Source organism: Ictalurus punctatus, chromosome 3 (assembly GCF_001660625.3).
Source record: "Ictalurus punctatus breed USDA103 chromosome 3, Coco_2.0, whole genome shotgun sequence".
Lineage (NCBI taxonomy): Eukaryota > Metazoa > Chordata > Actinopteri > Siluriformes > Ictaluridae > Ictalurus > Ictalurus punctatus.
The window spans coordinates 27,536,232-27,549,264 of NC_030418.2; the positions used below are offsets into that span (position 1 = coordinate 27,536,232).

A 13,033-nucleotide genomic window follows, 5' to 3' on the forward strand; every position below is an offset into this window, starting at 1 on the left:
CACTGGCATAAGAGCAACATCAGCCCTGAAACCCTGTTGGACTGGATTTTACTGATGTGTTTCGCGTTAGTGGGAGGGCACGTTATGCTGATGTGCATGTTAAAATCATGTCTGTCATTTTTTTTTGGAGAAACTTGGGAGACAACTGGATCAAATGAGGTGAATTAAGATGAAGTCAGTGTGAGATCACAATCTTTATCACATTTAATTCAAGTTCGCAGTTAACTCAATTGGCCTTAATAATCTAAAAATCTTTTTACACACACACAGATACTGTACACTTGTAACTAAGAACTGCTGCTGTAATCATAAAGACTGTCTCGTGCTCATCCCATGACTCGTTCACGATACACTCGGAGTACAGTTGTGCCCAAAAGTTTACATACCCCTTGTAGAATCTGCAATATCTTAATACTTTTCACAAAATAAGCGGGATCATAAAAATCCCATGTTTTTTATTTAGTGCTGTCCTGAATAAGCTATTTCACACAACAGATGTTTACTTATAGTCCACAAGACAACAGCTGAATTTATAAAAAAATTACCACATTCAAAAGTTTACATACCCTTGATTCTTAATACTGTGTCTCGTTACCTGGATGATCCACGACTGTGTTTTTTGTGTTGTGATAGTTGTGAGTCATGAGTCCCTTAAACTGCCCACTGTTCTTCAGAAAAATCCTCGTACTTGTACACAACTATTATATAAGGTGCAAACATTAACTGATGCTTAAGAAGGTAACGCGATACATTAAGAGCCAGGGGGATGTAAACTTTTTATCAGTATGATCGGTGTAAATTGTTATTATTTTGTCTTCTAGGAGACAGGTTTATGTTTTGTGAGAGTTGTTCATGAGTTCCTTGTTTGTCCTGAGTAGTTAAACTGCCCACTGTTCTTCAGAAAAATCCTCCAGGTTCTACACATTCTTTACTTTTCCAGCATATTCTACATATTTGTCCCCTTTCCAACAGCAGCTATATGATGTTGAGATCCATCTTTTCACACTGAGGACGACTGAGTGACTCGTACACGACTATTACATAAGCTGCAAACGTTCACCGATGCTCAAGAAAGTAACACGATACGTTAAGAGCCTTAATGTATCGTGTAATCTTATTTTTTTCCCATTTAGTACTGCCCTTCAGAAGCTAAATAAGGTATTTAAGTGTCTCCCAGAAGACAAAATAATAACAATTTACACCGATCATACTGTTCAAAAGTTTACACCCCCCTGGCTCTTAATGTATTGTGTTACCCTCTTGAGCATCAGTGAATGTTTGCACCTTATATAATAGCTGTGTACGAGGATTTTTCTGAAGAACAGTGGGCAGTTTAAGGGACTCATGACTCTCAAGTATCACCAAAAAAAAAAAAAAAAAAAAAAAAAAAAAAAACAGCCGTGGATCATCCAGATAACGACACACAGTATTAAGAATCAAGGGTATATAAACTTTTGAACGGGGTAATTTTTATAAACTCAGTTATTATCTTGTCTTGTAGACTATAAGTAAACATCTGTTATGTGAAATAACTTATTCAGGAAAACACTAAATAAACAACAACAACAACAACAACAACATGGGATTTTTATGATCCCTCTTATTTTGTAAAAAGTATTAAGATTTTGTAGATTCTACAAGGGGCATGTAAACTTTTTTGTACATCTGTATACAACAGCACAGAGGTGTAGAAGAGTAATGATTTATTATCTCACTACTGGATGTCATCTACAAGAGGATGAGTTTCATTTCGAGTCTGGTTCTTCTCACGGTTTCTGGGAGGTTTCTTTTCCTTGCCACTGTCTCTCGATCGACATGTTGACTTTTGTAAAGCTGCTTTGTGACGATGTTTACTGTAGAAAGTGCTACAGAAATAAAATAATACTGAAAAACTGAACTGGATACATATCCCAAGACTATAAAGCTTTCACAGCATTACTCACTAGCTCAAGATAAATGCACGTGTTCTGAGAAGTTTTATTATAATCAAATTCAAAATGACCTTATTTTTTCCTTAAAATGGTACATTTCCTCAGTTTAAACATCTGACACGTTTTCTATGTTCTATCGTGAATAACATATGGGTTTATGAGATTTGTAAATCAGTGCATTCTGTTTTCATTGACATTTTACACAGTGTCCCAACGTTTTTGGAATTGGGGTTGTATGCCCAAGCTGTTTCTTCATCATCATCTCATTACATACACAGTTGTAATTGTATGTGATATATTTTAAATGTCACGTGTTATTAAACTGATATATAACGGGTATTTTGGTTTCTCGGAGCCGCTTTCACATCTATTAATCCTCAATAGAGAACTCTATCTATTAGTCAGTTTAAACCAGAAGGAAATTGTTACTTTTGGTTTGTTTGTTTGTTTTCACAACACATGTAATTATGTTCACACATTGGTCAGAAATACGGCAATGGAAAATTGTAAATAAACCTTTGCCACAAGTGCACAGAAATCGAGAAAACTTAGCTGATGCCAATCCCTGATGCAACAGCCATCCGTGGCTGGGGTGAGAGCAAAATTACACGGCTTTGTTGGGGGTGGGGGGGGGGGGGGTGGGGGGGACGTACTCCAGGAGTGTCCAATCTAATCCTCAAACAGCCGGTGTGGGTGCAGGTTTACAATCCAATCGAACAAGACGCCAACCTGATTCTACATGTTTAATCAGTTGATCTTGTCTGTGAGTAAACTATTAGGCGTGCTGATCACGATCAATGATGCACTTCATGATGTGTTCACTTCCTGCTGTTGTGCTGATTGGGAGTTGAATTGCTTTCTCACTACAGTTGAATCATTGGAAGCAGATTACTTAGCTGTAAATGGACCAAGACCACCATGAGGAATGATTGTTTTGTTCTCACACGCACAAATGAACTGCACTGTTTGTTTTTTTTTTTGGGGGGGGGCGACTAAACCCTGCATAGGTGAAAGACCAACATTTTAAGGATCAATTCCTTTTATTAAGTGATGTCTTAGTTTAATAATTCCCACCATGCATTCTCAAGAGGAGAAAAACAACAGTACTAAATTGTACCCTTCATTACATTACATTACAGCATTTGGCAGACGCCCTTATCCAGAGCAACTTACAATTATCTCACTTATCCAACTGAGCAGTTGAGGGTTAAGGGCCTTGCTCAGGGGCCCAGCAGTGACAGCTTGGTAGTGCTAGGGTTTGAACTGCCAACCTTCTGATCAGAAGTCCAACGTCTTAACCACCGAGCTATCACTTACCCTTCCTTGTTGTGGGTGTTGTACCCTACTGCAGGGGTGTACAATCTTATCCACAAAGTGCCGGTGTGAGTGCAGGTTTCCATTCCAATCCAACCACACCTGATTCCACCTATTTTAATAAGCCTGACTTCTGCTTAATTGGAATGAAAACCTACACCCACATGATCTCTTTCAGGATATGATTGGACACCCCTGCCCACCCTAAACAGTACATCTATAGTACCCTTTAATGTGCTTCTTTCATCGAGTGGACAGAAAATACTTTTAAAATGTTTTGAAGACACAAAATTGGACTGTAACTGAATCACCCTTCTATGTGAATAATACACAGTAAAAGTACAAATGGCGTGCCCTTGAGTGCACCACTGCAGCGACAAGGAAAAGTCCCCTTATTACCTGAGAGTAAGTTCATCATGTCAGTGAACTGAAGCAAAGGAAAACCTTGTGCTTTCAAGAGACTGGAACATTACTAACAGGAAAAAAGCAGCTACTCACTTGATAGGAGCGATGGGGTTCCCCTGCCTCGCCCGTCTCTGCTCTAACGTCATGTAGTCCCACTTAAACACCAGATTCCAATCAAAACCTTTATGGGAAAAAAAAAAGAAACAAAGAAAGATAATGCGGTTTGAAAGAGCCGAATAAGAACACAGTGGCCTGGGTTTCTAACGGACACATGGTTGCAAGTAATTGTGAGCATTTTGAAGCATGAGTATTTAATCTTTTAAAAATGGCAAAATTAAAATAATCAGCACACAAATTTATAGGACATCCAAGCAGCTTCTGTTTGTACAGACTCTTGTTCTGCATCTGAACTCCAAACACTGAGGGTCTGTGCAGCATGGGACATGTTTCCGTCTCAAAACCTTTCTGAAGAGATCATGTGTAACTAGCAGAGCACACTGTGAGGAATTTACAAACCACAGATAAGATTACATGACAACGTTATGGCTGATCAGGAAAATGAAAAGGAAAAAAAAACAACAAAAATGTCATGCCACGTAGCATGTAATGCAGTTCCACGTAAATTAAAGGGAGTCAGAAAGACTGCCACTCATTACACAGAAAGAAAATCAACTGCCTGCTTCATGCTGTGTGAAAAGTCCAATTACACAGAAGTGTAAGAGCTGAACAGAGTGCACTCTCAGCGCTCTCAGCACTCTAAACTTCCCACGAGCTTCCTGACACATCTAACAGCCACACACTGCTCTCACAGCCTCAGACAGTATTGGCTGGGAAAAGAAAAAAAAAAAGAAAAAAGAAGAAGACCATCGAGAGAATGAAATGAAGTGATGTATATGATGCATTCCAAATCTTCCAGGGCATTTACTGTTGTGCAAGATAAAGGGAATTTCAGTTTAGTTTCAGCGCACCTCGTTTCCCCGCGGCTTACTGTTTAGGAGTTACTGCATGGAAGAGAATCGCATCCTAATCAATAAATGAAAAAAGAAAGGGAAGAAGAAACAGAATAGCAAAGCAGAGGTATGTCGATATTATATATGCATGAGCTGAGGAACTTCTTGAATTTGTAAGTCTTATTCTCTCTGTGTCTTATTTCAAAAAGGTTTTTCCGCATCACAAAAAAAGGCAAGGAGAAGTAGGAAGAAAGAGAGAAGGTGCATTGAAAAAACAGGCAAGAAACAAAAGGAAAGAAAATGTAGGATTTTCTGCCTATAACACACTTTTAACACCTCAGCTTTAAGGAACCATAAATATGTTCCTCCAGAGTAATGTGGAAATGCTTTTATTTACATTTTTATCTTTACGCTTATGTTACATAAAGCAGGTTTTACAAGAAATTAGATTTGCTTACATCATCAATTAGTGTGATCCGGACAGAACAGAAATGTTTTTCGGAGTGAGCTTGAGGTAATAAGAATATATTTAATGTCCATTAGCTATTTTTATTTACGCTTTGCCATTGTGACTATAAGGTTTGTAGCTGTCCCTTGAGTTTGCCGTAATTCACATTTTTTTACTTTGAAAATTGAATAAAAAATGTCCGACGCTGCCAGAACTTTGTCGTCGGACCTTTGGTTGAAGTGGTGAGACCGCACATTATGTGTTCTTACGCAACCTTGATCTCAACTCACGACCAAAGAATTCTATTGTACGACTTACAAAATTTGGGCCAAAAAAATAAACGGATAAAATCCCGTCTTAAGAAACCATTTTAACAGACGAGGAAGTAAAAACAGTTCGGCTGAGCAGTCTAAAACCTTGCTAGGTTAGTGCTGTGTCCTCATATATTAAATGTCAAGTTTTGGTCAAGTTGTTGGATAGTTCCAAACCTTAAAGAAATGGACAGAAGAATGGAAATCAATTCAGTTAATAATCAGACACCAGATGTCAAAATGTCCATGATGGTCCTGTTCTGGAGTCGGAATTAAATATTCAAATGATTTTTATTCCCTTTTCACATTTGGGGTGAGCAGACTTTAAAATGCTAGACTGTAACTTGTGGCAAAAGAGAAACATATTTCAGTTTTAAAACGGCTTTTTAATTACATGGAAAAAAAAGTGGAAGGTGGGTACAGAGTCATTTACCTCCTTTGAGATCTGCGGACGCGCCCACGTACTGGAAGTTGTCCATGTTGATGACATCTATGATGGGTGAGACAACACGTGTTCTGTCCTGCAAACAAAGTGGAGGAAAAAGAAAACAGAGGAAAGAGTAAGCCTCAAGTGAGTAAAAATCCATCCATGTTCCATACCACTTATCCTACACAGGGTTGAGGGGAAGCCTGGAGAACCTAGATGTCAGGGAACTTGGAGCAAAACCCTTCACAGGGCACAATCATACACACATTTGGAGATGACAGTCAGCCTACAGCGCATGTCTTTGGACTGGGGGAGGAAACCGGAGCACCCAGAGGAAACCCCCGAAGCACGGGGAGAGCATGGAAAGTCCGCACAGACAGGGTGGAGGTGGGATTTAAACCCCCAATCCCAGAAGCGCGAAGCAACCGTGTCTCCCTGAGTAGAAATTAGTCAAGGTAATCAACTACACAGATGCATTTTTTTCCTACATGACCTTTTACTAAGACCGATAAATAATGAATTTAACAATAAACTTTAGTAGGAGTTTGGAATTTGTTAAAAGTTTTCAATTCAGTGTAAATATATACACATTTCAACATTTAAAGGAATGAATATATTCCACAAGGAAAAAGTTGGAAAATCAAATATCCTGATGACGATCATTAAAGTGTAGCATGTAAATATTTTACAATATTGGGATCACATCACATCTCTAGCCCTAACAAATAGTTAAAGTTTCAGCAACTCACTAAAAATGTATGTTCAGTTTAGACTTGTACCAAGTTGTACCAGTCTAATTTGGAAAAACTGAAAGCTCCAGCACTGACCACGTCGCTTACAGGCAATGGAAAAGCAATTCATGTCACGCTCAACAATTTACAGCTGATTCATTGCGACTTAAAAGTTCTTGCCCAAATTTGCTCTTAAATTTATTAGGCAATGGCACAGCCGGGACACAAACAGATCCTTGAGTATTTGCGGCACTTCTGACAGACACTGCCATTTTGGTTATAGCAGCAGTCAGCAAAAGTCCAGTGTAATAAATAATAAACCACACAGCACTTTTATTATACACTGTATTTACTTGGATGAGAAGCATGGTGGCTGCACTGAAAGAACTCTCTATTCCACAGTTAGCCAAAAGCTGACATGACTCCGTGTCTTTCACTTTTTCATTTCACTGCTGAGATCTAAGCTAAGCATTTAACATAAATTTCAATAATGCCAAACCTACAAAATGGTTGAAAACTTTAGTTGAAAATGCGGCATCATCTAAAAATAAGCAGCTGATTGAGGGGCTGTTTTTTTTTGTTTGTTTGTTTGTTTTTTTAAATATAAACATTATTTTATCATTATTTTTCCTGCAAGCAGAAATAGAAGTAAGTCAAAGTGATTATTAGGATTATACATTTGCGATCAAAATTATTCAACCGCCATTGCAAATCAGGTTTACTGTCAAAATGTGCAGACTTTCAGCTGTTTGCAATGAACAAATCCAATAAAAGCAACTGAAATAGTTCAACACAATGAATGCTTCAAGTGGTTTCCACAAATTCAACCGAAAATGTGACTATTTCAGTTGCTTTTGTTTGATTTGTTCATTGCAAACAGCTGAAAGTCTGCAAATTTTGATAATAAACCTGATCTGTAATGGAGGTTGAATAATTTTGATTGCAATTGTAAAATAATGAGTAAAGACTGGCTTGGCATCTTCTAGCAATGGGAATGGAGCACAAGTGGAAAGACAAGACAGAGGCCTAAAATAGATGGGAATAAAAGAAAGAAGAAAAAAAAGAAGAGGTGGTTCATTAAGCTTAAATCATGTGAACTTAAATAACCTCATGGAGCAACATGCCTATATTATCCAAACAAAATCCTACAACACAACAAATTAAGGGAAACGGCAACTGAATGATTTCTTTACTGTGAATACAAAAAGGTGGCTAAAGCATTTGTCTTAAAAACAGAACTTATTGCTAAACCGCAGCACATCTAGCCATGGATTAGAAAGTTAGAAGTTGATCACTATTAAAGTGTTGGAATATTATGACAGACACACTTGAATGTATAAATGTATACACACATCCTTTCAGATGTACTATCCATCCATCCATCCATCTTCAACCGCTTACTCCTTCTCGGGGTCGCGGGGGGAAACTGGAGCCTATCCCAGGAAGCATCGGGCACAAGGGCACAAGGCGGGGTACACCCTGGACAGGGTGCCAGTCCATCGCAGGGCAAACAATGACACACACATTCACACACCCATTCATACACTACGGACACTTTAGACGAGCCAATCAACCTACCGTGCATGTCTTTGGACTGGGGGAGGAAACCGGAGTACCCAGAGGAAACCCCCGCAGCACGGGGAGAACATGCACACTCCGCACACACATGGCCCCGGCGGGAATCGAACCCCGGACCCTGGAGGTGTGAGGCGAACCATTGCTGAATAACAGCACTTGCAAGTTAATGAAGAATTCAATATTGCGCTATACAGATATTCGTAGTTTTAATGAACCGATTTTTTTTTTTTTTTTAAAAAAGGGCAGTTTAGTGAGCAGCGAAAAGCAAAGACGAGATCAAGGAAAGGGATGATGTCTCTGGAGGCATATCAACATGAGCCTACACCGGCAATATAAATGAAACAGTTAGCACTGAAATGTTGGCAACTGCTAATGAATTCAACACCTTTTTTTATGCTGTCAGCAGAAACACTGTCACAAGGTTTAGTGAAGGATACACCAATATTGTTTTACACCGTGCAAGCTACTTACAGAAAATTGCAGTAAAATAAAGAACTTGAAGGAAAAAGATGTTTTTAAAAAATGGAGCCTGTGCAAAGTAAGTTGCTTTGGGAAGTAAATCGTCGTTTATAAAAAAAAATATAAATAAATAAATAAATAAATAATTTTTTAAAAAGTGCTGTGTTCATGCACCTAGCAAACACATCTATTACACTGCATTTGCTTCCTGGTACAACAATAACATCTATATAATCAAGATTGCAACTCAAGCCCAACTGAACACCATGTAATGATGTGTGTGTGCTGTTACAGAAGTTATCTGCATTTGTTATTTGCAAGTCTACCGGTGTGTATTTAAGTTACTGGTTCTGTGCCAAACAGGACACACACATTATTTAGTCAGATTATGTTTTCTGAAGAATGTCACACCCACTCATCACACACATGACTGTCACGATAACTACTTTTTGTTGTGCCAAAATTAATTGCGATAAACACTGTTAGTCAGTTTAAGACCATTTATGCCACTGATTATATGACAGTATGACAATATAACAGCATAATAATGCAAGTACACTCTTTCAAAGAACAAAGAATGTTTAATTCTTAAGAATATTTAGACATAGGAATGTCAAAAAAATATCCTAAATAAATAAAACAAATAAATAAACCTTTGTTAACAAAAAAGTGCAAGGTACCAAGAACTAGAAGAAAACCAAGTAACAAGTCTAAACTGAATTTGTTAAAGTGTCTCACACAGACGCACAGGTGCCTCGGCAGGGCATATCTGCTGCCAGGTGTATTTTTGATATTTAGGCAGATTCTGAGAAAGGAACACCAGCATGTTTACCTTGTGGGGCTTATGGCAGGATCTTTCTGGGGTAACAATGTTACCAGCTGAGCTAAACATTCTTTCTGAGCTAGTGCTTGTTGCAAAATGCACATGGACTTTTGTGCTAACTTGGCTATTAGAGGATCTCTTCTATGGTTATCACGACATCACATCAAGTGCTTCTTCCTAGGGGAACTTGGTCCTCCGCATCAGCCTGCACTTTTTTGTTACCGTTGCCAGAGTCTGGTGACCTGTAAGTTGGCTTCTTCTGTTCTGGAGGAGGTCACACAGCCTTTTCTTCTTGGTAGCTGGCGGTTCAGATACAGATCCTTCATTTCCCCTTGCAGATTTAACGCAGCTCGCACTACTGGTACTTTCTCCTTTTCCTTCTTCCTCGTTCATGTCTAGTAGGTCTTGCAAGAGCTTTTCTTTGACATCATCCAAGACATCCGTATCCTCCATGGTACAACGATACCTGGGATCCAAGATGAGAAAATCCAAGGCCTTTTCTCAGAAGGTATTGGATTTCAGATGGGCTGTATTGCTCTGTCAATACCCTGCATATGTTTGCCTTTATGTTTGCTGTCAGTGCAGTGTCATTGGGGTCTGGAGATAAAAGTTCACCTTTAAGAAGTTCCAATGCATTCAGGCTTTACTGAGGACACAGTGACACATTTTTCCCCCTGAGAGGACATCCGTGAAATCAGCCACTGGCTTCATCGCGGCATTAATGGATTCCAACACAAACATCCTGCCAGGTTGGGCTGAGGTGGCAATGCTTTCGATCTTCAACCAGGACACGTCTTTTAGCTGGGAGTTGCTCCAGCACCCTCTCTATCATTTATTGCTTGGTGTCCCATCATGTGGCAACATCCTGTGGAAAAGATAACACTGCTTTTATAGTCATTACTTCATCTATAGCAGTGGTTCTCGACCCCAGGAGTGCACGGAAGGGGGACGCAAATTGTTTTCAAGAAATGAAAAAAGAAAGAAAAAAAACAAAAAAAACAAACAAAAAAAAACACAAACAGGGCATCATTTATAATGAAAAACCCTGTGTTCCCTCTCCCTCTGTAAGCGGAGCTTAGCCTGCCTTTTATCTAGCAGTCAGTGCAGACCAGTGTAGCCAACTTAGTGACTTTTCAGACCTCGTTAGCTACTTTTTTGGAAGGGGAGGGAAAAAAATAAATAATAAAAGAACACCTAGCGACAAATCTAGGGAGTTTTTGGACAAATCCTAGCGACTTTCCAAATGTGGCCAGTACGGTCCTGCAAGCGCGAGGTCTTGCGTTCCCGCTGCACTCACACCTCTCTCTGGGTCTGCTCTGTTCACAGAGTGTCTGAGAGTCGGAGATTTAACATGGATAACGAGACGCGCCCTTCGTCCCAATTTATATCATTCGTATGCGAATGTTTTTAGAATGCAAGATGAATGGAATGCAGCATGTTTTACATGTAAAATAGTACACATTATTATAGCCTAGGTATAAGTCAAAGTATTTATAGTGTTCAGAAACATTTTAATTCATTCATGATCCACAAAGTTGTTTAAAATTAATTTTAAAAATCATAAAAAGTTATGAAAAGTAATTTTTTTTAAAAAGTACAAAAAAATCTCTATCTATCCATCTAAACAGATTATATATATATATATATATATATATATATATATATATATATATATATATATATATATATATATATATATAGGGTGTACCACATGATAGGGGAGGCTTGGGGGGCTTTAGTTACAAAAGGCAAACGGTTGAGAACCTCTGGTCTATACTAACATATAACATTCAACAAATATTACTTTTGAAATTATACATGGTTACATTATAATGTAACCAATTATTTAATACATAAATACAAACAGGCCCCAAAGTAAGTCATAAATAAATATTTTTAAAAATCCTTTAAATTAAGCTTATATTAACCCCTTAAATATGTTGTGCTGTATAATAACTATCATCGCTCGCCAGTAATAAATTGTTTTGGGGGACACTGGTTTCAGTCGGTGTCTTCCTCGGGTCTCCCTTCTTTAGCCAGCTCAGGTTGAAGGTGTTGACAAGATTCCTACAAAGTCCCACGGCCCGCACTGTGCGAGTCCTGTCACTGTCCAGTCCATGGGAAACATCCAAATGGAGGTTGTGGCCAAAGCAATTGAGCCATGGCCAGCCAAGATTGCGTACTGCAGCCACAATTTTAGCACCATTGTCTGTAAATATGCAGGCTTTTTCTGATTCCCAGTCCATTAAAGCAGACCGAAGTGCTTCAGCAAGTACTACAGCAGTGTGGTCCTGGGGTATGTGTCTGGTCTCTAAACACTGCAGAGTCCAGTCAGCGGTTCTGTAGTGTATGGTCAAGCTCGTGTATGGGTTCATATTTGAGCTTGACCACATATCTGTAGTGGCAGAGTAAAAGGACACGTCTTTCATGGAATGGCGTCTTTTACCTTGCTGTACAAGGATGGGATGGCAGTTTGGGAGATGTAATTTTCTTTGGCAATTCGTACTGTTTGTCAAAAGTTTGCGAGTTACGCAATCTGTGAGTGTGCGCCATTTCGTGCCGTCCCGTTTATATTTGCACGTCACCAAAAATTACTGAGCTCATTTCCATATATCATGCGATAAGTCGATATATATGGCACCAAGACTTTAGCAGCAGATCCTTTAAGTCCTGTGAGTTGTGAGGTGGGGTCTCCATGGATTGGACTTGTTTGTCCAGAACATCCCAGAGATGCTTGATCGGATTGAGATTGCCAAGACAACACCTTGAACTCGGTCATGTTCCTCAAACCATTCCTGAACAATTTCTACAGTATGGACAATTTCAACAATTTATCCTGCTGAAAGTGGCTACTGCTATTAGGGAATAATGTTGCTATGAAGGGGTGTACTTGGTCTGGAACAATGTTTAGGTAGGTGGTACGTGTCAAAGTAACATTCACATGAATGCCAGGACCCGAGGTTTCCCAGCAGAACATTGCTTAGAGCGTCTCACTGCCTCTGCCGGTGTGGACCACTTTTGGTAGGCACTAACCACTGCATACCGGGAACACCCCACAACACCTGCTGTTTTGGTGATGCTCTGACCCAGTCGTCCAGCCATCACAATTTGACCCTTGTCAAAGTCACTCAGATCCTTACGCTTGCCCATTTTTCCTGCTTCCAACACATCAACTTCAAGAACCGACTGTTCACTTGCTGCCTAATATATCCTACCCCTTGACAGGTACTGTGACTTTAATGTTATAGCTGATCAGTGAATATCTTTGGGAAATTCTAATTAGCATCTGCTAATGACATCCATTTGTCAGTGCTACACTTCGGAAAGCTACAATTGGTGTGGAAAAAAAAAAAAAACCTTGCTTGATGGGCTCAATACATCTGCCACTCAATTCATACATGTACTTAATACTAGCCATGATGATCCAATCTCCTGGGATGGATGATACTTGCAAGTCTGGGCAGGGTTACTGGGAATGCTAAATTTTTTGAGTGACATTACTCTAACCAGGTCATCTTATACAGAAAATGTACACTACCAATCAAAAATGTAGAAACACACGCTCTTTATTTTTATTTATCCCCTCCCCCACATTTTATAATAATAATAAAGTCATCTAAACTCTGAAATAACACAAGTGAACTATGGGAATTATG

General features: G+C 39.1%; 1 protein-coding gene across 2 annotated transcripts in view; it reads right to left on the minus strand.

Moving 5' to 3' along the window:
* galnt2 (UDP-N-acetyl-alpha-D-galactosamine:polypeptide N-acetylgalactosaminyltransferase 2) overlaps positions 1-13,033 on the minus strand; it is a 136,932-nt gene that overhangs the window by 11,044 nt on the left and 112,855 nt on the right. For both annotated transcript variants that reach the window (XM_053679837.1, XM_017464154.3), the window contains 2 exons: positions 5,793-5,880; positions 3,744-3,831 (listed from right to left, as the gene is read on the minus strand). In XM_053679837.1, the coding sequence (XP_053535812.1) occupies positions 3,744-3,831; positions 5,793-5,880 (176 nt within the window). The remainder of the gene's footprint in view (positions 1-3,743; positions 3,832-5,792; positions 5,881-13,033) is intronic.